General features: G+C 67.0%; 1 protein-coding gene across 1 annotated transcript; it reads left to right on the top strand.

The window, feature by feature from the left end:
* The first annotated feature begins 1,974 nt into the window (after window positions 1–1,974).
* SARS1 (seryl-tRNA synthetase 1) lies at window positions 1,975–19,909 on the top strand. The gene is made up of 11 exons (XM_054176556.1): window positions 1,975–2,157; window positions 6,027–6,097; window positions 7,120–7,200; window positions 9,624–9,782; window positions 10,588–10,731; window positions 11,901–12,056; window positions 14,340–14,561; window positions 15,801–15,930; window positions 17,307–17,464; window positions 18,241–18,370; window positions 19,725–19,909. Exons 1-11 carry the CDS (start codon window positions 2,022–2,024, stop codon window positions 19,883–19,885), a joined length of 1,548 nt encoding a protein of 515 aa, XP_054032531.1. The 5' UTR covers window positions 1,975–2,021; the 3' UTR covers window positions 19,886–19,909.
* Window positions 19,910–21,422: the final 1,513 nt, after the last annotated feature.

Below are 21,422 nucleotides of genomic sequence, written 5' to 3' on the forward strand. Positions count from 1 at the left end.
ATCACCCCTGTGCCACCCTACATCATCCCCTCTCACCCCCTGTCACCACTGTGCCACCCTGTGCCACCCCACATCATCCCCTCTCACCCCCTGTCACCACTGTGCCACCCTGTGCCACCCTACATCATCCCCTCTCACCCCGTCACCACTGTGCCACCCTGTGCCACCCCACATCATCCCCTCTCACCCCCTGTCACCACTGTGCCACCCTGTGCCACCCTACATCATCCCCTCTCACCCCGTCACCACTGTGCCACCCTGTGCCACCCCACATCATCCCCTCTCACCCCCTGTCACCACTGTGCCACCCCACAACATCCCCTCTCACCCCCTGTCACCACTGTGCCACCCTGTGCCACCCTACATCATCCCCTCTCACCCCCTGTCACCACTGTGCCACCCTGTGCCACCCTACATCATCCCCTCTCACCCCCTGTCACCACTGTGCCACTCTGTGCCACCCCACATCACCCCCTCTCACCCCCCTCTTACCCCTGTGCCACTCTTGTGCCACCCTGTGCCACTCTACATCACCTCCTCCCACTCCCCTGTTACCCCTGTGCCACCCTTGTGCCACCCCCAGGGGCACACCAGGCCCTGAGGGTGCCCACATTGGGGGGGGGGCTCATGTGTGGGCTGGGGGTGCCCACGGGGGTTGGGCACATTGGAAGGGGAGGAGAAGGGTGCACATGAGTGTGCCAGCTGCAGGCATGGCATGGCTGATGGTACAGCTCAGGGTGCCAAGGTCTGCCAAGCCACGACCAGGATCTGCCAAGCCAGGCCAGGTGATGCCAGGCAAGGTGAGGCCATGCTGTGTGATGCCAGGCTAGGCCATGCCAGGCCACACTGTGCTGTGCCATGCCAGCTGGAGTGTGCCACAGCCCGATGCCAGCCCTGTGCCCACCTCTCCTTGCCCCATGTGGCCACCAGCACAAGCTGAGCAGTTTGGGTGACTCTGCCCCCAGGCAGGTGCCCACTGCCAGGAGCCCCTGGCATGGCATCTCCCCCCCCTGCCCTGGCACAGGGGGCAGTGTGTGCCCCTGGCATGGCACTCCATGGACCCACTGCCCACATCCCCTCCTTCCTGCAGAGCCCACAGTCCCTGGCACAGCGGGGTGGGCACCAATGCCAACTGCCAGGTCTCCTCCTTTCCCAGACGGTGCCAGGGGAGCCTTGTGGCCTGGCACCACGCTTACCATGGATCTTTGTCACCCCCCCTGGCAGTGCCCCCAAATGGGTGAGGGCACCCACGAGCCCCCCAGGATGGGAACAGCATGGCTGTGCCATGGGGTGCCATAGGCATCTGTGGGGGTGCCATGGCTGTGCCATGGGGTGCTGTGGTTGTGCCATGGGGAGCCGTGGCTTTGCCACAGGGTGCCATGGGGAGCCATTGGATGCCATGGCTGTGCCATGGGGTGCTGTGGGGGTGCCGTGGGGGTGCCATGGTTGCACCACTGCGTTCCGTGGGTAGCCGTGGTTGTGCCACGGGGTGCCATGGGGTGCTGTGAGGGTGCCATGGTTGCACCATTGAGTGCCAGGGGGAGCCGTGGTTGTGCCACGGGGTGCCGTAGGGTGGCACAAAGGGGATTTTGGGGGCCCCTCAGTGCCCGCCGGGGATGCTGGCGGGTGCGGAGTGCAGCCCGGGGGTAACCCCGAGGCCATCAGAACCGCTGGGACTTGCCGAGGAGGCCGAGGGGCACCCAAGGGTGCCCGGGGCCGCCGCAGCAGACACCCAGAACCCCCGGGGGGGGTGGGGGGGGGGTGGTGGTGGTCCCCGGGATGCGCGGCACCAACCCCCGCGACTCCTCTTCACCTCCGAGCCGCCAGGGGGCGCCGCTGGCCGGCGGCACTCCGCAGGCTGCACGCACAGCGCCTCCTGCCGGGCGGCGGCGGCGCGGCCGGCGCGGGGCGCCGCGCCTGTGTGCCGGCCGCGCATGCGCAGCGCCGGAGGCCCCTCCCCCGCGCATGCGCGGCGGCGCCCGGCCGCGGCGGGGCCTGACAGGAGCTGCGGCGCCGCCATCATGGTGCTGGACCTGGACCTGTTCCGCGCCGACAAGGGCGGCGACCCCGCCATGGTGCGGGACATGCAGCGCAAGCGCTTCAAGGACCCGGCGCTGGTGGACGCCCTGGTGCGGGCCGACGGCGCCTGGCGGAGGTGTACGTGGGGCCGGGGGGGCTTGGGGAGGGGGCTGAGGGGACCGGATGGGACCTGAGGGGTCCGGGCGCATCCCTCCCCCCCCCGCTCCAGAGGGGACCTTCTCACCCTGCTCTTGTAGGCCTCCCGGGTGGGGTGGGGGCGGCCCTGTCAGCCCCCTGCAGCCTGGGGGTTTGGCCCCAGGTGATGCTCCCCCGGCTGCCCTCCCGCCAGGGGCTGTCTCTGTTCCCCTCCTGCCCCAGCAGCCTCGCCCCAGGTGATGCCCCCCTGGACCCCCCCAGGGGCTGTCTCTGTTCCCCTCCTGCCCCAGCAGCCTGTGCCCCCAGGTGATGCCCCCCTGGACCCCCCCCCAGGGGCTGTCTCTGTTCCCCTCCTGCCCCAGCATCCTGTGCCCCCAGGTGATGCCCCCCTGGACCCCCCCCCAGGGGCTGTCTCTGTTCCCCTCCTCCCCAGCAGCCTGTGCCCAGGTGATGCCCCCCTGGACCCCCGCAGGGCTGTCTCTGTTCCCAGCAGCCTCGCCCCAGGTGATTCCCCCCTGGACCCCCCCAGGGCTGTCTCTGTTCCCAGCAGCCTGACCCCAGGTGATGCCCCCCCAGGGCTCCCCCCGGGGCTGTCTCTGTTCCCCTCCTGCCCCAGCAGCCTGTGCCCAGCTGGATCCCAACCCCCTCCCCACTGCGGGGCAGCCTTTGGGTGATGCCTTCCCAGCCCTCTTCCCCAGACTGATCCCAACCTGCTCCCCGGGCAGGGGCACCTTTGGGGGACCCCTCCCAGCCCCTCTGGATCTCCTCGGGGGGGGAGATCTTTCTCCTCCGGGGCTGGGAGATCCGGGGGGGTGCATCCCTGAGGGGTCTGTCCTTGGGGGGACCCCACTCAGCCCCTTCCCTGGGGGCTCTCCTGAGGGATCCCCTCTCCATTGCACTCCTCCTCCGGCTGCCTTGGGGCCGATCCCTTCCCTGGGCTTACAGGTGGAGCCCCAGGGGGTGATCCAGCCCCAGGGTGATCCAGCCCCAGGGTGATCCGCAGTAATCCACTCCCCGATCCGCACTGCTGCAGGGCTGGGGGCGGGGGAGGGGCGTCCCACCCTCTGCCACCCCTCTACCCTGGGGCAGCCGGAGGGGGGCTGCCTCCCCATCCCCCCCTCCCACCCCGGGGCTGGGGGTGCTGCTGGGGCTGCAGGAGCCGGTGGTGGTTGCTGGGGCACAGAGGAGAGTGGGGGTGGGTACCCCAAAGCCCCCCCGGCCCCCCTCCCCCCGGGGTGAAAGAGGCAGCTGCAGACTCCCCTGGCTCTGCCCTGGTGTGAACGAGCCTGGTCCTGCCGGCTCTGCCTCCCCACGCCCCGGCTCCAGCCCTGCCCTGCTCCCCACCTCCACTGTACCCCGGAGCCCTTTCATCCCTCGGCACCAGCCAGGCTTGGCAGGGCTTGGGGGGTGGGGAAAGGGGGCGGCTGCAGAGGGGGGCAGTGGCTGGCAGCGTGGGGCAGGCAGGCAGCGTGGGGCAGGCAGTGTGGGGCAGGCAGCGTGGGGCAGGCAGCATGGGGCAGGCAGCGTGGGGCCAGCCGGCAGGATGCGCTGGCCGGCAGCCGGCTGATGCAATCCTTCTTCCTGCCGCTGCCATGGCGCCAGGGGACGCTGCCAGCCTCACCTCCTGTCCTGCTCCCTGGCTCTTCGCCCTCACTGTTCCCTGCCTCACCTCCTGTCCTGCTCCCTGGCTCTCCCCCTTCACTGTTCCCAGCCTCACCTCCTCCTGTCCTGCTCCCTGGCTCTTCCCCCTCACTGTTCCCTGCCTCACCTCCTGTCCTGCTCCCTGGCTCTTCCCCCTCACTGTTCCCAGCCTCACCTCCTGTCCTGCTCCCTGGCTCTTCCCCCTCACTGTTCCCAGCCTCACCTCCTGTCCTGCTCCCTGGCTCTTCCCCCTCACTGTTCCCAGCCTCACCTCCTGTCCTGCTCCCTGGCTCTTCCCCCTCACTGTTCCCTGCCTCACCTCCTGTCCTGCTCCCTGGCTCTTCCCCCTCACTGTTCCCAGCCTCACCTCCTGTCCTGCTCCCTGGCTCTTCCCCCTCACTGTTCCCAGCCTCACCTCCTGTCCTGCTCCCTGGCTCTTCCCCCTCACTGTTCCCTGCCTCACCTCCTGTCCTGCTCCCTGGCTCTCCCCCCTCGCTGTTCCCTGCCTCACCTCCTCCTGTCCTGCTCCCTGGCTCTCCCCCCTCGCTGTTCCCAGCCTCACCTCCTGTCCTGCTCCCTGGCTCTCCCCCCTTGCTGCTCCCTGCCTCACCTCCTGTCCTGCTCCCTGGCTCTCCCCCCTCACTGTTCCCAGCCTCACCTCCTGTCCTGCTCCCTGGCTCTCCCCCCTCACTGTTCCCTGCCTCACCTCCTGTCCTGCTCCCTGGCTCTCCCCCCTCGCTGTTCCCTGCCTCACCTCCTGTCCTGCTCCCTGGCTCTCTCCCCTCACTGTTCCCTGCCTCACCTCCTGTCCTGCTCCCTGGCTCTTCCCCCTCACTGTTCCCTGCCTCACCTCCTGTCCTGCTCCCTGGCTCTTCGCCCTCACTGTTCCCTGCCTCACCTCCTGTCCTGCTCCCTGGCTCTCCCCCCTCACTGTTCCCTGCCTCACCTCCTGTCCTGCTCCCTGGCTCTCCCCCCTCACTGTTCCCTGCCTCACCTCCTGTCCTGCTCCCTGGCTCTCCCCCCTCACTGTTCCCTGCCTCACCTCCTGTCCTGCTCCCTGGCTCTTCCCCCTCACTGTTCCCTGCCTCACCTCCTGTCCTGCTCCCTGGCTCTTCCCCCTCACTGTTCCCTGCCTCACCTCCTGTCCTGCTCCCTGGCTCTCCCCCCTCACTGTTCCCTGCCTCACCTCCTGTCCTGCTCCCTGGCTCTCCCCCCTCACTGTTCCCTGCCTCACCTCCTGTCCTGCTCCCTGGCTCTCTCCCCTCACTGTTCCCTGCCTCACCTCCTGTCCTGCTCCCTGGCTCTTCCCCCTCACTGTTCCCTGCCTCACCTCCTGTCCTGCTCCCTGGCTCTTCGCCCTCACTGTTCCCTGCCTCACCTCCTGTCCTGCTCCCTGGCTCTCCCCCCTCACTGTTCCCTGCCTCACCTCCTGTCCTGCTCCCTGGCTCTCCCCACTTGCTGCTCCCTGCCCCAGGATTGTGCTGCCCCTGCTCCTGCCCTCCCCCTGCCCGGGGTTGGGCTGCATGGCCAGGAGGGGATGGCTGCTCCTGGGCTCTGCTCTTCCCATCCCTGGTGGCACCGAGGGGGTTGGACCCCACGGTCCCTTCCAGCCTCCAATGTGCTGTGACCTCCCTGGTCCCCTCCTGCTGTGGCCCCAGCCCCCTGGGTCCCTGCAGCCCCTGGTGCTCAGACTCGATGAGGCTCTGAGCAGCCTGCTCCAGCTGGAGGTGTCCCTGCTGCCTGCAAGGGAGCTCAGGATGACCTTCCAGGCTGCCTTCCAGCCTGAGGCATTCTATGGTCCCAGGGCTGGGTGCCCAGGGAGGCCCTGTCCCAGGGCTGGGGTCCCAGGGCTGGGGTTCCAGGGCTGGGGTCCCAGGGAGGCCCTGTCTCAGGGCTGGGGGCCCAGGGAGGCCCTGTCCCAGGGCTGGGGTCCCAGGGCTGGGGTCCCAGGGCTGGGGTCCCAGGGAGCCCATGCCCCAGGGCTGTGTCTCTCCAGCTGTTTACCCCTATGTGACCATCCCCCTGCTCTCCCCACAGCTCTGCCCCACACCACCTCTCTGCTTCCAGAGCCCCTGGGGCCGCAGCAGCAAAGGGTCCCCCTTGGAGCTGCCATCCCTTTGCCCTGCTCCCACTGAGGCTTTGGGGTGCCAGGTGGGGGTCCCAGCCCCCACTGCCTGGCAGGCTGACAGCTGCCTCCCCTTGCTCTGCAGGCAGGTTCAGAGCTGATAACCTGAACAAGCTGAAGAACCTCTGCAGCAAAACCATTGGGGACAAGATGAAGGTGAGGGCCTGGCAGCCTCCTGCTGCTGGGATGTCACTGACTGCTGCCATCTCCCCCAGCTTCCCCTCTCCAGGCCTCTCCCTCCCCCCCCGAGGAATGTTTTGCCCCTCAGGCTTTACTCTAAACCAGTTTAGAATGGAATAGAATCAACCAGGTTGGAAAAGAGCTCAGAGCTCACCAAGTCCAACCCAGCACCATCTGATCAACCCAACCATGGCACCAGGGGCCTCAGCCAGGCTCTTCCTAAACCCCTCCAGGGATGGGGACTCCACCACCTCCCTTGGCAGCACATCCCCAGGGCCAATCTCTCTTTCTCCTCCCCTCCAGCCTAACCCTCCCCTGGCACAGCTTGAGACTGTGTCCTCTTGTTCTGCTGCTGGGTGCCTGGGAGAAGAGCCCAACCCCCACCTGGCTCCAACCTCCCTGCAGGCAGTTGCAGAGAGCAAGAAGGTCTCCCCTGAGCCTCCTCTCCTGCAGGCTAAGCAACCCCAGCTCCCTCAGCCTCTCCTCCCAGGGCTGTGCCCCAGACCCCTCCCCAGCTTTGTTGCCCTTCTCTGGACACCTTCCAGCAGCTCAACCTCTTTCCTGACCTGAGGAGCCCAGAGCTGGCCCCAGGACTCCAGCTGTGGCCTCAGCAGTGCTGAGCACAGGGCAGGATGAGCTCCCTGCTGCTGCTGGCCACACTCTGCCTGCTGCAGGCCAGGCTGCCCTTGGCCTTCTTGGCCCCCTGGGCACACTGCTGGCTCCTGTTCAGCTGCTGTCCCCCACTCCCCCCAGGTCCCTCTCTGCCTGGCTGCTCTCAGCCACTCTGCCCCCAGCCTGTGGCCCTGCCTGGGGTTGCTGTGGCCGAGGTGCAGCCCCTGGCACTTGGATGTGCTCAATCTCCTGCCCTTGGCCTCTGCCCCTCTGCCCAGGCTGTTGAGGGCCCTCTGCAGGGCTCTGCTGGCCTCTGGCAGCTCAGCTCCTGCCCCCAGCTTGCTGCCCCTGTGCTGAGGGGGCTGTGGCTGCTGCTTCCCCTGCAGAGGAAGGAGCCCGTGGGGACGGACGAGTCGGTGCCGGAGAGCGCGCAGAACCTCGACGAGCTCACGGCTGATGTCCTGGGGGTGAGTCTCACCTCATCTCCCCACCCTGGGCCTCCACTCCACCCAGCTTGCCCAGAGCTTCACCTCTGGTTGCCCAGGTTGAAGGTGGGAGGTGCCCAAAGCCCAGCACCAGGCCAGGGGACGCTGCCCAACCCCCCCGGCCAGGAGAAGCCATATTCCCCTCTGGCCCCAGGCAGCTCTTGCTCAGTGTCTGTTCCAGCCTTGGTTGGTGGCAGCTCAGAAGCCTGGGGCTCCTCCTCAGCATGCCAGGGAGGATCTGAGCAGCCTCCATCATTCCATGTCCTCTCCCTGTGCTCTCCTCCCTGCTCTTTCCCTTCCCAGTTCGTTAGCTGTGACGTTTAACGAGCTGCCCTGGAGCTGCCTCTGCTCCTTGGCCCTGCCAGGCCCTGTCTGACACTGCAGGCCCCTTCAGAGCCTCACCTGTGTGCCTCCTTGGTGCCCTGGGGTCCTGTTTGGTGTCTCCAGACCATGGTCTCACTCCAGAAGCTGGGCTGGGTCCAGAAGCCTTGTGGGCTGGGTGAGGGTCCCTGAGGAGCCACACTCAGCTGGCAGCCCCTGGGTGGTTTGTCCTCCTCCCCAGCTCACAGGGGTCTGGCTCAGGCTCTGCAGGTCTGCCAGCTCAAGCAGGTCTGGCTGCTGTTCAGAGCCCCTCCTCTGTCCCCTGGGGCTCTTGTTTGGTGTCTCCAGCTCATGGTCTCACTCCAGAAGCCTTGTGGGCTGGGTGAGGGTACCTGAGGAGCCATGCTTGGCTGGCAGAGCCACACTCAGCTGGCAGGGTGAGGGTTCCTGAGGAGCCCCAGGCCCCTGGCAGCCCCTGGGTGGTCTGTGCCCCTACCCAGCTCACAGGGGTCTGTCTCAGGCTCTTCAGGTCAAGCTCAAGCAGGTCTGGCTGCTGTTCAGAGCCCCTCCTCTGTCCCCTGGGGCTCTTGTTTGGTGTCTCCAGCTCATGGTCTCACTCCAGAAGCCTTGTGGGCTGGGTGAGGGTCCCTGAGGAGCCATGCTTGGCTGGCAGAGCCACACTCAGCTGGCAGGGTGAGGGTCCCTGAGGAGCCCCAGCCCCCTGGCGGCCCCTGGGTGGTCTGTGCCCCTGCCCAGGTCTGGCTGCTGTTCAGAGCCTCACTTGTGTCCCTCCTTTGTGCCCTGGGGTCCTGTTTGGTGTCTCCAGCTCATGGCCTCGCTCCAGAAGCTGATCTTAGTCCAGAAGCCTTGTGGGCTGGGTGAGGGTCCCTGAGGAGCCATGCTCAGCTGGCAGGGTGAGGGTCCCTGAGGAGCCATGCTTGGCTGGCAGGGTGAGGGTCCCTGAGGAGCCATGCTCAGCTGGCAGGGTGAGGGTCCCTGAGGAGCCATGCTTGGCTGGCAGGGTGAGGGTCCCTGAGGAGCCATGCTTGGCTGGCAGGGTGAGGGTCCCTGAGGAGCCATGCTCAGCTGGCAGGGTGAGGGTCCCTGAGGAGCCATGCTCAGCTGGCAGGGTGAGGGTCCCTGAGGAGCCATGCTCAGCTGGCAGGGTGAGGGTCCCTGAGGAGCCATGCTTGGCTGGCAGGGTGAGGGTCCCTGAGGAGCCATGCTTGGCTGGCAGGGTGAGGGTCCCTGAGGAGCCATGCTTGGCTGGCAGGGTGAGGGTCCCTGAGGAGCCATGCTTGGCTGGCAGAGCCACACTCAGCTGGCAGCCCCTGGGTGGTTTGTCCTCCTCCCCACCTCACAGGGGTCTGGCTCAGGCTCTGCAGGTCTGCCAGCTCAAGCAGGTCTGGCTGCTCTTCAGAGCCTCACTTGTGTCCCTCCTTTGTGCCTTGGGGCTCTTGTTTGATGTCTCCAGCTCATGGCCTCACTCCAGAAGCTGGCCAGGCTGGGTCCCTGAGGAGCCATGCTCGGCTGGAAGAGCCACACTTAGCTAGCAGGGTGAGGGTCCCTGAGGAGCCCCAGCCCCCTGGCGGCCCCTGGGTGGTCTGTGCCCCTGCCCAGGTCTGGCTGCTGTTCAGAGCCTCACTTGTGTCCTTCCTTTGTGCCCTGGGGCTCTGGTTTGGTGTCTCCAGCTCATGGCCTCGCTCTAGAAGCCTTGTGGGCTGGGTGAGGGTCCCTGAGGAGCCACACTTAGCTAGCAGGGTGAGGGTCCCTGAGGAGCCCCAGGCCCCTGGCAGCCCCTGGGTGGCCTGTGCCCCTGCCCAGCTCACAGGGGTCTGTCTCAGACTCTTCAGGTCAAGCTCAAGCAGGTCTGGCTGCTGTTCAGAGCCTCTCTTCTGTCCCCTGAGGCTCTGGTTTGGTGTCTCCAGCTCATGGTCTCGCTCCAGAAGCTGGCCAGGCTGGGTGAGGGTCCCTGAGGAGCCACACTTAGCTAGCAGGGTGAGGGTCCCTGAGGAGCCCCAGCCCCCTGGCGGCTCCTGGGTGGCCTGTGCCCCTGCCCAGCTCACGGGGGGGTCTCCTCTCAGGCGCTGCAGGTGTCACAGATCAAGCAGGTCAGGCTGCTGATCGATGAGGCCATCCTGCAGTGCGACGCCGAGCGCCTGCGGCTGGAGGCTGAGCGCTTCGAGAGCCTGCGGGAGATCGGCAACCTGCTGCACCCCTCGGTGCCCATCAGCAACGACGAGGTGCGGCCCCTCCTCCTCCCCCTCCCCCCTCTTCCTCCTCCCCCTCCCGCTTCAGCACGGCCAGACGAGGCTGGGCAGGGCCCCCCGCAGACCCTCCCCCCCTGCTCCCCGGGTGGCTGAAGGGAATCTGCATGACAAGGCAGCGCGGTCCTGCTGGGAGCACACAAAGAGCAGCTCAGACAGGGCTGGACAGGGCCTTTGTTGGGGGGTTCCATGGGAAAGTGCTTCCAAAGAGTGGGGGGAAGAATCTCCCCTCTGCTGCCTGCATTCATCCCGCTGGAATTCTGTCCCGGGGGGGGGGGGAAGCAGAGTGGCCCTGGGCTGGCTGCCAAGTGGCTGCAGAAGTGGAGCTGCTGAGGGCTTGGGCTTCCAGGCTGAGCATCCCAGGGCACGCTGCTGCCCACAGCCCTCTCCAGCTGAGGGAGCTGGGGGTGTTCAGCCTGGAGAAGAGGAGGCTGAGGGAGACCTCCTTGCTCTCTGCAGCTCCCTGAGAGGAGGCTGGAGCCAGGTGGGGCTTGGGCTCTGCTCCCAGGCAACAGGATGAGAGGAAACGACCTCAAGTTGCCCCAGGGGAGGTTCAGCTTGGCCATGAGGAACAATTTCTGCCCCTTGAGGCTTGCCCAGGCCTGGCCTGAGGGCAGTGGTGGAGTCCCCAGCCCTGGTGGGGAGGGTTTCAGGGCTGTGGTGCTGAGGGCCATGGGGTGGTGGTGCCCCGGGGCAGGGCTGGGTGCAGGCTTGGCCCCCGTGGCCTTGGAAGGTCTTCTCCAGCCCAACCAGCTCCATGCTGCCACAAGTCTCTGTGCAGGATGTGGACAACAAGGTGGAGAGGGAGTGGGGAGACTGCAGCTGCAGGAAGAAGTATTCCCACGTGGACCTGGTGGTGATGGTGGATGGCTACGAGGGGGAGAAGGGCGCCGTGGTGGCTGGCAGCAGGGGCTACTTCCTCAAGGTGCCAGCCAGCCCCCCCGGGCTTGGGGGAGGGGAAGGGTCTGGGAGCTGAGGGAGGGCCCTGGGGGCAGGGGGGAGGGGGTGGTGGTGGCCTCTCCTCCCCTGGGGGGGTGGGGGGTGACCCCGGAGGTGAGAGGCTGGGGGGCTGCAGGTGTGTGGTGCCATGCTGGGCCATGCCATGCCAGGCTATGCCAGGTGAGGTGTGCCACAGCCCAGCACCAGCCCTGTGCCTCCCCTTCTCCCTGCACTGTGCCTCCCCTTCTCCCTGCACTGTGCCTCCCCTTCTCCCTGCACTGTGCCTCCCCTTCTCCCTGCCCCTTGCCTCCCTCTCCCTGCCCCATGCCTCCCTCTCCCTGCCCCTTGCCTCCCCCTCTCCCTGCCCCTTGCCTCCCCCTCTCCCTGCCCCTTGCCTCCCTCTCCCTGCCCCTTGCCTCCCCCTCTCCCTGCCCCTTGCCTCCCTCTCCCTGCCCCATGCCTCCCTCTCCCTGCCCCTTGCCTCCCCCTCTCCCTGCCCCTTGCCTCCCCCTCTCCCTGCCCCTTGCCTCCCTCTCCCTGCCCCATGCCTCCCTCTCCCTGCCCCTTGCCTCCCCCTCTCCCTGCCCCTTGCCTCCCCCTCTCCCTGCCCCTTGCCTCCCCTTCTCCCTGCCCCATGCCTCCCTCTCCCTGCCCCATGCCTCCCTCTCCCTGCCCCTTGCCTCCCCCTCTCCCTGCCCCTTGCCTCCCCCTCTCCCTGCCCCATGCCCCCCTCTCCCTGCCCCTTACTCCCTCTCCCTGCCCCATGCCCCCCTCTCCCTGCCCCTTACTCCCTCTCCCTGCCCTATTCCCCCCCTGGCCACCAGAGCAATTGAGCAGTGTGGGAGGTCCTGAGCCCAGCTGGGGGCACAGGAGCTGAGGGAAAGAAGGGAGGATGAAGGCTGTGGCTTCCCCTCACCCAGGCCAACCTCTCTGTGGTGAGAGGAGCCTCTGTGTGGCACAGGCTCTGCCTCCCCACCTCCCCCGGGGCCTGGGCAGCCTCCAGCTCCACTGCAGCGTCCCCAGGCCGGTGCTGAGCCTGGCCTGGCGCAGCCTGGGAGCAGCCTGGGGCCGCCGTGAGCTCCAGGCCTGCCCAGCCGGCAGGGTCGGTGCTCGGGGCCGGCTGGCTGACAGGCGGTGTCCTGCCTCGTCCCCCAGGGCCCCCTGGTGTTCCTGGAGCAGGCCCTGATCCAGTATGCCCTGCAGAGCCTGCGTGCCAGGGGCTACACCCCGGTGTACCCCCCCTTCTTCATGCGCAAGGAGGTGATGCAGGAGGTGGCCCAGCTCAGCCAGTTCGACGAGGAGCTCTACAAGGTGAGCGGCTCCCTGCCCAGCAGCTGCCCCCTGGGCACGGCCTGGCCCCCCCTGGGCACGGCCTGGCCCCCCCTGGGCACGGCCTGGCCCCCCCTGGGCACAGCCTGGCCCCCCAGGAGGTGATGCAGGAGGTGGCCCAGCTCAGCCAGTAAGACGAGGAGCTCTACAAGGTGAGCGGCTCCCTGCCCAGCAGCTGCCCCCTGGGCACGGCCTGGCCCCCCCTGGGCACTGCCTGGCCCCCCCTGGGCACAGCCTGGCCCCCCAGGAGGGGATGCAGGAGGTGGCCCAGCTCAGCCAGTAAGACGAGGAGCTCTACAAGGTGAGCGGCTCCCTGCCCAGCAGCTGCCCCCTGGGCACGGCCTGGCCCCCCCTGGGCACGGCCTGGCCCCCCCCTGGGCACTGCCTGGCCCCCCCTGGGCACAGCCTGGCCCCCCAGGAGGGGGATGCAGGAGGTGGCCCAGCTCAGCCAGTTCGACGAGGAGCTCTACAAGGTGAGCGGCTCCCTGCCCAGCAGCTGCCCCCTGGGCACGGCCTGCCCCCCCCTGGGCACGGCCTGGCCCCCCCTGGGCACTGCCTGGCCCCCCCGGGCACTGCCTGCCCCCCCCGGGCACTGCCTGGCCCACTGAGCCACCACCACACAGGGCAGGGAGCCAGCTGCCAGGGGAAGCAGCAGTGGTGGCTCCAGCTCCATCATCAGGTGGCTCTGGGGTCCAGATGTGGCTCTGGGGTCCAGATGTGGCTCTGGATCCTTCTTCACATGGCTCTGGGCTCCAGATGTGGCTCTGGCTCCATCTCTATGTGGCTCTGGGGTCCAGATGTGGCTCTGGGGTCCAGACGTGGCTCTGGCTCCACCTTCCCAGCTGGGGTGCTTGTCATGGTGATGTGCCAGGGAGGGCTCTTGCCCCCATCCCTGCCGGCAGGATGCCACCAGTGCCTCTGAAGGAGGCCAAAGGAGCTGCGAACAGCAGCTGCTGCCTGCCCTGAGCCAGCCTGCCCCTGCCTGGCTCTCCCTGCCAGGCCTCCCTAGGGACCCAGGGCCAAGCAGCTGGGGGTAGGGAGCCAGGGGAAGCAGCTGGGGGCAGGGACCCAGGGGGACGAAGCTGGGGGTAGGGAGCCAGGGAAGGCAGCTGGGGGTAGGGATGCAGGGGAAGCAGCTGTGGAGCCAGGGGGACGCAGCTGGGGGCAGGGACCCAGGGGGACGCAGCTGGGGGTAGGGATGCAGGGGGAAGCAGCTGGGGGTAGGGAAACAGCTGGGGGTAGGGATGCAGGGGAAGCAGCTGTGGAGCCAGGGGAAGCAGCTGGGGGTAGGGAGGCAGGGGAAGCAGCTGGGGGTTGGGATGCAGGGGAAGCAGCTGGGGGTAGGGATGCAGGGGAAGCAGCTGTGGAGCCAGGGGAAGCAGCTGGGGGTAGGGAGCCAGGGGAAGCAGCTGGGGGTAGGGATGCAGGGGAAGCAGCTGGGGGGTAGGGATGCAGGGGAAGCAGCTGGGGGTAGGGAGCCAGGGGGAAGCAGCTGGGGGTAGGGAAACAGCTGGGGGTAGGGATGCAGGGGAAGCAGCTTGGGGGTAGGGATGCAGGGGAAGCAACTGTGGAGCCAGGGGAAGCAGCTGGGGGTAGGGAGCCAGGGGGAAGCAGCTGTGGAGCCAGGGGAAGGAGCTGGGGGTAGGGATGCAGGGGAAGCAGCTGTGGAGCCAGGGGAAGCAGCTGGGGTTAGGGATGCAGGGGAAGCAGCTGTGGAGCCAGGGGAAGCAGCTGGGGGCAGGGACGCAGGGGAAGCAGCTGTGGAGCCAGGGGAAGCAGCTGGGGGTAGGGATGCAGGGGAAGCAGCTGTGGAGCCAGGGGAAGCAGCTGTGGAGCCAGGGGAAGCAGCTGGGGGGCAGGGATGCAGGGGAAGCAGCTGTGGAGCCAGGGGAAGCAGCTGGGGGTAGGGATGCAGGGGAAGCAGCTGGGGGCAGGGACGCAGGGGAAGCAGCTGTGGAGCCAGGGGAAGCAGCTGGGGGTAGGGATGCAGGGGAAGCAGCTGTGGAGCCAGGGGAAGCAGCTGGGGGTAGGGATGCAGGGGAAGCAGCTGGGGGCAGGGACGCAGGGGGAAGCAGCTTGGGGGTAGGGATGCAGGGGAAGCAGCTGTGGAGCCAGGGGAAGCAGCTGGGGGTAGGGATGCAGGGGGAAGCAGCTTGGGGGTAGGGATGCAGGGGAAGCAGCTGTGGAGCCAGGGGAAGCAGCTGGGGGGCAGGGAGCCGGGGGCAGCAGCTGGGGCTTGGACGCCTGCGCCTTGCTGTCGCCAAGGTGATCGGCAAAGGCAGCGAGAGGGCGGAGGACAGCTCCATCGACGAGAAGTACCTGATTGCCACCTCGGAGCAGCCAATCGCCGCCCTGCACCGCGACGAGTGGCTGCGGCCCGAGGACCTGCCCCTCAAGTACGCGGGGCTCTCCACCTGCTTCCGCCAGGAGGTGGGCTCCCACGGCCGCGACACCCGCGGCATCTTCCGCGTCCACCAGTTCGAGAAGGTGAGCCCCCCACAGCCCTCCCCCCCCCCGGCTCTGCAGGGCCTCTGCCAGCCCCCACAGCTCCTATTTGGGTCAAGCCCCAGGCACTCATGCAGGCTGTGGCCAGAGCAGGGCCAGGAGGAGGAGCAGAGGGCTGGAGCTGCTCTGCTCTGCAGACAGCCTGAGAGAGTTGGGGTTGTGCAGGCTGGAGGGGAGAAGGCTCCCAGGAGACCTCCTTGTGGCCTCCCAGGAGCTGCAGGGGGCTGCAGGAAAGCTGGGGAGGGACTTTGGAGGGGGTCAGGGAGGGACAGGGCTGGAGGGGATGGAGCAGAACTAGAAGTGGGGAGCTGGAGATTGGCTGTGAGGAAGAAGTTGTTGGTGGTGAGAGCCTGGCACAGGTTGCCCAGGGAGGTGGTGGAAGCCTCCTGCCTGGAGGTGTTTGCAGCCAGGCTGGAGGTGGCTGTGAGCAACCTGCTGTGGTGTGAGGTGTCCCTGCCCATGGCAGGGGCTTGGAGCTGCCTGAGCCTTGAGCTCCCTTCCAGCCCTGACAGTTGAGAGCAGCTCTGGGAGAAGAGACTTGGGGGTGCAAGGCGCTGAGCAGCTCCCCAGGAGCCAGCAGTGCTCTCAGCTGGGTGCTGGGCTGCAGCCAGAGCAGGGTGGGCAGCAGGGCAAGAGAGGGGATTCTGCCCTGCTGAGACCTCACCTCCAATCCTGCCTCCAGTGCTGCTGTCCCCAGCAGGAGAAGGACACAGAGCTGCTGGAGTGAGGACAGAGGAGGCCACAAAGATGCTCCAAGGGCTGATCATGAGCACAGGCTGAGGGAGCTGGAGGTGTGCAGCCTGGAGAAGAGAAGGCTCCAGGGAGACCTCAGAGCTGCCTGCCAGGACCTGAAGGGATCCTGCAGGAAGGCTGCAGAGAGAACTTTTGCTGAGGGGGTCTGGAGCCAGGCCCAGGGGGAAGGGTTTGGAGCTGAGGCAGAGCAGGGTTAGACTGGAGCTGAGGAAGAAGTTCTACAGTAGGAGGGTGGTGAGAGCCTGGCACAGGCTGCCCAGGGAGGCTGTGGCTGCCTCCTGCCTGGGGGTGTTCAGGGCCAGGCTGGATGAGGCCTGGAGCAGCCTGTGGCCGAGGGGGTTGGAGGAGATGATCTCGGAGGTGGCTTCCAGCCTGTGCCTGGCACTGCCCAGCCCCTGTTGGTGTGGGGCAGTGCCCCAGGGCTGGCACCAGGGTGAGGGGTGCCCAGCTCCTGCCTTGCCCCTGCAGATTGAGCAGTTTGTCTATGCCTCACCCCACGACAACAAGTCCTGGGAGGTGTTTGAGGAGATGATGGCCACGGCCGAGGACTTCTACCAGTCCCTGGGCATCCCCTACCACGTCGTCAACATCGTCTCAGGTAGGCCTGGGGGCTTCTCCTCTCTGCCTGCCACAGGCTGCCCCAGAGGGCAGCACCCACCCCTGCCAACCCCTTGGGTGTCCCTGTGACCCTGACCTCCTTACTGGCTCAGCTTCAGCCCCGGCTCTGCCTCCCCACGGGGTCTGTCCCCAGGCTTGGCCTCAGCGCTGAGCTGCCTCGGCCCTGGGGTGTGCAGCATGGGGGAGGCTCTGCTCTGGAACCATAGAATCAGTCAGGTTGGAGAAGACCTCAGAGATCAGCAAGTCCAAGCTGTCACCCAGCACCATCTGATCATCTAAACCCTGGCTCCAAGGGCCACCTCCAAGCCCCTGTTGAACACCTCCAGGGATGGGGACTCCACCACCTCCCTGAGCAGCACATCCCCAGGGCCAATCTCTCTGGCTGGGAAGAATTTCTTCCTCACCTTCAGCCTGAGCCTCCCCTGGCACAGATTGAGACTCTGTCCTCTAGGGCCAGCAGGACCCAGAGTGAGGCCTCCTGGCATGCTGGGGCTGTCCCTGCTGTCCCTTCCACCATGTCCTAACTTCCTCAGGAGAATGGCCAGCAGGAGCAGGGAGCTCATCCTGCCCTGTGCTCAGCACTGCTGAGGCCACAGCTGGAGTCCTGTGGCCAGCTCTGGGCTCCTCAGGTCAGGAAAGAGCTTGAGCTGCTGGAAGGTGTCCAGAGAAGGGCAACAAAGCTGGGGGGGCTCCTCAGGTCAGGAAAGAGGTTGAGCTGCTGGAGGTGTCCAGAGAAGGGCAACAAAGCTGGGGAGGGGTCTGGGGCACAGCCCTGGGAGGAGAGGCTGAGGGAGCTGGGGTTGCTTAGCCTGCAGGAGAGGAGGCTCAGGGGAGACCTTCTTGCTCTCTGCAACTCCCTGCAGGGAGGTTGGAGCCAGGTGGGGGTTGGGCTCTTCTCCCAGGCACCCAGCAGCAGAACAAGAGGACACAGTCTCAAGCTGTGCCAGGGGAGGTTCAGGCTGGAGGTGAGGAAGAAATTCTTCCCAGGCAGAGAGATTGGCCCTGGGGATGTGCTGCCCAGGGAGGTGGTGGAGTCCCCATCCCTGGAGGTGTTCAGGAGGGGCTTGGATGTGGCACTTGGTGCCAGGGTTTAGTTAGTCAGGAGGTGCTGGGGGAGAGGTTGGCCTTGCTGATCTCTGAGGTCTTCTCCAACCTGACTGATTCTGTGGTGCTTCTGTGAATGCTTTCATTCTGTGCTCCTCCTCCTCCTGCTCCTCCTGCTGCCGGGCAGGGCCTCGCTGCCCCCTCTGAAGCCGCCTCGGAGGCTTCCCAACTTGCTGCCATCCCCTAGGATGGGCGTGGGGGGGTAGGGGGTGGGGAGTGGGACTCAGTGCCGTGCCCACCTCCATCTGGCAGGCTCCCTGAACCACGCTGCCAGTAAGAAGCTGGACCTGGAGGCCTGGTTCCCCGGCTCCGGCGCCTTCCGCGAGCTGGTCTCCTGCTCCAACTGCACCGACTACCAGGCGCGGCGCCTGCGCATCCGCTACGGCCAGACCAAGAAGATGATGGACAAGGTCAGCCTCAGCCCTGCCTGCTCAGAGCCCACCCTCCAAGCATGCAGTTGCTTGGCCTGGAGAAGAGCTTCCAGGTGGTCCAGGCCGGTTCTCAGCCCAGCCCAGGCCCTCGGCACCGCCGCTCGGAAGCCTCTCCGGGGCTGGGGACTCCACCGCTGCCCTCAGGCAGCCTGGGCCAGGCCTGGACAGCCCTCCAGGGGAGGAAGTTGTTCCTCATGGTCAAGCTGGGTGCAGCTTGAAGCTGTTTGCTCTTGTGCTGTCACTTGTTCCATGGGAGAAGAGGCCCTCCCCTCCCTGGCTCCAGCCTCCTCTCAGGGAGCTGCAGAGAGGTCTCCCTCAGCCTCCTCTGCTCCAGGCTCAACCCCCCCAGCTCCCTCAGCTGCTCCTCTCCAGACCCTTCCCCAGCTCTGTTGCCCTTCCCTGGCCCTGCTGCAGCCTCTCAATGTCCTTCCTGGAGTGAGGGCCCGGAGCTGACCCCAGGGTTTGAGGTATAACCTCACCTGTGCCCAGTCCAGGGGGACAATCCCTGCCCTGCTCCTGCTGCCCACCCCATAGCTGGCCCAGGCCAGGCTGCTGGTGGCCTTCTTGCCCACCTGGCACACACCTTCAGCCGCTGCCAACCAGCCCCCTCCAGGGCCTTTCCCACTGGGCATTTCCCATCCACTCTGGCCCAAGCCTGCAGCCTCCCTGGGGTGGTTGTGACCCAAGTTCAGGCCCTGGCAGTTGGCCTTGTCACCCCTCTTGGCTCATGGCTTGCCCATGCCCCCTCCCCCCAGGTGGAGTTTGTGCACATGCTGAATGCCACCATGTGTGCCACCACCCGCACCATCTGTGCCATCCTGGAGAACCACCAGACCGAGGAGGGCATCCGTGTCCCTGAGAAGCTCCAGGCCTTCATGCCCCCAGGTAGGGCCCAGCCACCTCCTCCCCTCCCTTCCTTGTCCAAGTGGAGACCCTCAGGGATCAGTCCTGGCAGCAGGCTTGGTTAACAGCTTCGGTGGTGCCATGGACAGTGGCACTGAGGCAGCCTTGGCACCGAGCTGTGTGGTGCTGCTGACAGGTGGAGGGGAGGGATCCATCCAGAGGGAGCTGGGCAGGGTGGAGGGAAGGGATCCATCCAGAGGGAGCTGGGCAGGGTGGAGGGAAGGGATCCATCCAGAGGGAGCTGGGCAGGGTGGAGGGAAGGGATCCATCTAGAGGGAGCTGGGCAGGGTGGAGGGGAGGGATCCATCTAGAGGGAGCTGGGCAGGGTGGAGGGGAGGGATCCGTCCAGAGGGATCTGGGCAGGCTGGAGGGGAGGGATCCAGCCAGAGGGACCTGGACAGGCTGGAGGGCAGGGATCCATCCAGAGGGACCTGGATAGGCTGCAGAGCTGGGCCCAGGACAACCTCAGGAGGTTCAGAAAGGCCAAGGGCAAGGTCCTGCAGCTGGGGCAGGGCAATGCCAGGCACTGACCCAGGCTGGGCAGGGACTGGCTGCAGAGCAGCCCTGCAGAAAGGCCTTGGGGGTGCTGGGGGAGGAGAAGCTCAGCAGGAGCCAGCAGGGAGCACTGGCAGCCCAGAGAGCCAAGCAGAGCCTGGGCTGCAGCAAGAGAAGTGTGGCCAGCAGGGCAGGGAGGGGATTCTGCCCCTCTGCTCCACTCTGCTGAGCCCACAGCTGCAGCTCTGGGGCCAGCTCTGGAGCCTCTGTGCCAGGAAGGCTCTGGAGGGGCTGGAAGGTGTCCAGAGCAGGGCCAGGAGGAGGAGCAGAGGGCTGGAGCTGCGCTGCCCTGCAGACAGCCTGAGAGAGTTGGGGTTGTGCAGGCTGCAGAGGAGAAGGCTCCCAGGAGACCTCATTGTGGCCTCCCAGGAGCTGCAGGGGGCTGCAGGAAAGCTGGGGAGGGACTTTGGAGGGGGTCAGGGAGGGATAGGACTGGGGGGGGATGGAGCAGAACTAGAAGTGGGGAGCTGGAGATTGGCTGTGAGGAAGAAGTTGTTGGCCAGGAGGGTGGTGAGAGCCTGGCACAGGCTGCCCAGGGAGGTGGTGGAAGCCTCCTGCCTGGAGGTGTTTGCAGCCAGGCTGGAGGTGGCTGTGAGCAACCTGCTGTGGTGTGAGGTGTCCCTGCCCATGGCAGGGGGGTTGGAGCTGGCTGAGCCTTGAGCTCCCTTCCAGCCCTGACCGTTCTGCTTCTCTCACCCAAGCTGGGGGGGGGGTGTGGGGCAGCCCTGCCAGCGTCCCCTCACCGCCTGGATCCCTCCCCTCCCCCTCTGTGCCCCCCCAGACCTGCGGGAGCTGATCCCCTTCGTCCGGCCGGCGCCCATCGAGCAGGAGCTCTGCAAGAAGCAGAAGAAGCAGCAGGAGGGGGGCAGGAGGAAGGCCGGGGGGGGAGGCCAGAAGGTGCTGGAGGAGCAGATGCAGAACATGGAGGTCAACAGCGCCTGAGGCCTGCCCCACCCCACCCCCCCCCGCCCCTTGTCCCCTCCCCGGGGACCCTGGGGAGCTGGAATGCTGCTGCTGGGGCTGTGCCCATCCCCCCCCTTGGCTTCAGGGCCCTCCCCCACGGGACAAAGGACTGACACTGGGCGGGGGGGGGGCTGTGTGTGTGTGGGACCCCCCCACACACTGAGCAGGGCTGGGGAGAGCCCCCTCACCCCCCTACCCCCCCAAGCCCCTCCTGCCCCCAGGATGGGGATGTCCCCAACTGTCCTCTCTCTGCTCCAATAAAGCCAAGAGCTGCTGAGCTGTGTCTCCTGGGGGGGTACAGGAAGAATGGGGGGGGGGAAGGGGGGTTCAAGCCTGACCTGGGGCAGGAGGGGGTCCTGGGGCAGGAGGGGGTCCTGGGGCAGGAGGGGGTCCTGCTGCTCCCTCTTCCTCCACCCCCACCCCAGGGCTCTCCCCCAGCCCCACTCAGTGGCTCAGACAAAAGCCACTGGTGGAGCACATTTGGCATGCAAAGAGGGGCTGGGGGCTATGTGCCCCCCCTCCCTCCCCCCCAAATCTGGGGACCCCTCCGCTGCCTTGGGGTCCTCCCCCCCAGCACCTTGGTGTCCCCCACAGCCTTGAACACCCCCAAGTCCCATGGCCCCTTCCATACTCCGGGACCCCCTCCACACTCTGGAACCCCCTCCACACTCTGGGGTCACCCACACCCTGGTACCCCCTTCCCCCCCCTGTGATTGGGGTCCCTCCTGGGGCTCCCCCACGCACACCCCAGGCTCCCCCCCACCTCCCTGGTACTCTCTGCAAGCCTCATGACCACCACCCCTCTCCCACCCCCACCCCCCATTCTGCCCTCTCCATGTTCCAAGGCCCCCCCACGTCGTGGGACCCCTCCCCACACCCTGAGGTCTCCCAAGAGTCTGGGACCCCTTAGCCCACGCCCTGGCATCCCCCCTGCCCCCCTGGCAGGAGATGGGTGCAAGGTGGGAGGGGGGTGGGTGCTTCAGTTTCCCTCGGGGGGTTGGGGGGGGGTCGTGCGGCTGGCAGCCCGGCCCCCCCAGGTTGCCGTGGGAAGGCGCCGTGGCTGCACCCATGGGTGCCGGGGAGGGAGCCCTGGCGGCAGCCCCACCCCGGAGCGGCCGGGCAGGGCCCAGAGCCCTTTGATGGAGCCGGGGAGGAGCTCTGTGAGTCAGCGCAGCCCTCGGGGGGGCGTCCCGGGGCGGCTCCCCAGCAGCATCCACCCTGCCCCCGCCCCGCACCCGGCCCTGCGCCCGGCCAACCCCCACCCATCCGACTCGTTCTGCTGCCCCGGGCTGGGCCCTGCACCGGCCTGCCCGGCACCCGCACCCTGCGCTGGGGGGCAGGATGGGTGCTGCCGTGGGTGCTGGGGGAAGGGAGGCCGGGATGGGTGCTGCTAGAGAGGCGCCAGGATGGGTGCTGCTGGGGGGTGCTGGGATGGGTGCTGGAAGCGAGGCATGGGGGACGGGATGGGTGCTGGGGTGGGTGCTGGGGGAAGGGAGGCCGGGATGGGTGCTGCTGG

Source organism: Dryobates pubescens, chromosome 35 (assembly GCF_014839835.1).
Source record: "Dryobates pubescens isolate bDryPub1 chromosome 35, bDryPub1.pri, whole genome shotgun sequence".
Lineage (NCBI taxonomy): Eukaryota > Metazoa > Chordata > Aves > Piciformes > Picidae > Dryobates > Dryobates pubescens.

Bases quoted from the DNA above. Each gene is read 5' to 3' on its own strand.
- SARS1 (XM_054176556.1), top strand. From the start codon at position 2,022: ATGGTGCTGGACCTGGACCTGTTCCGCGCCGACAAGGGCGGCGACCCC. The intron at 6,098-7,119 runs GTGAGGGCCTGG...CTTCCCCTGCAG, and splicing joins CCATTGGGGACAAGATGAAG to AGGAAGGAGCCCGTGGGGAC. The intron at 14,562-15,800 runs GTGAGCCCCCCA...TTGCCCCTGCAG, and splicing joins GCGTCCACCAGTTCGAGAAG to ATTGAGCAGTTTGTCTATGC.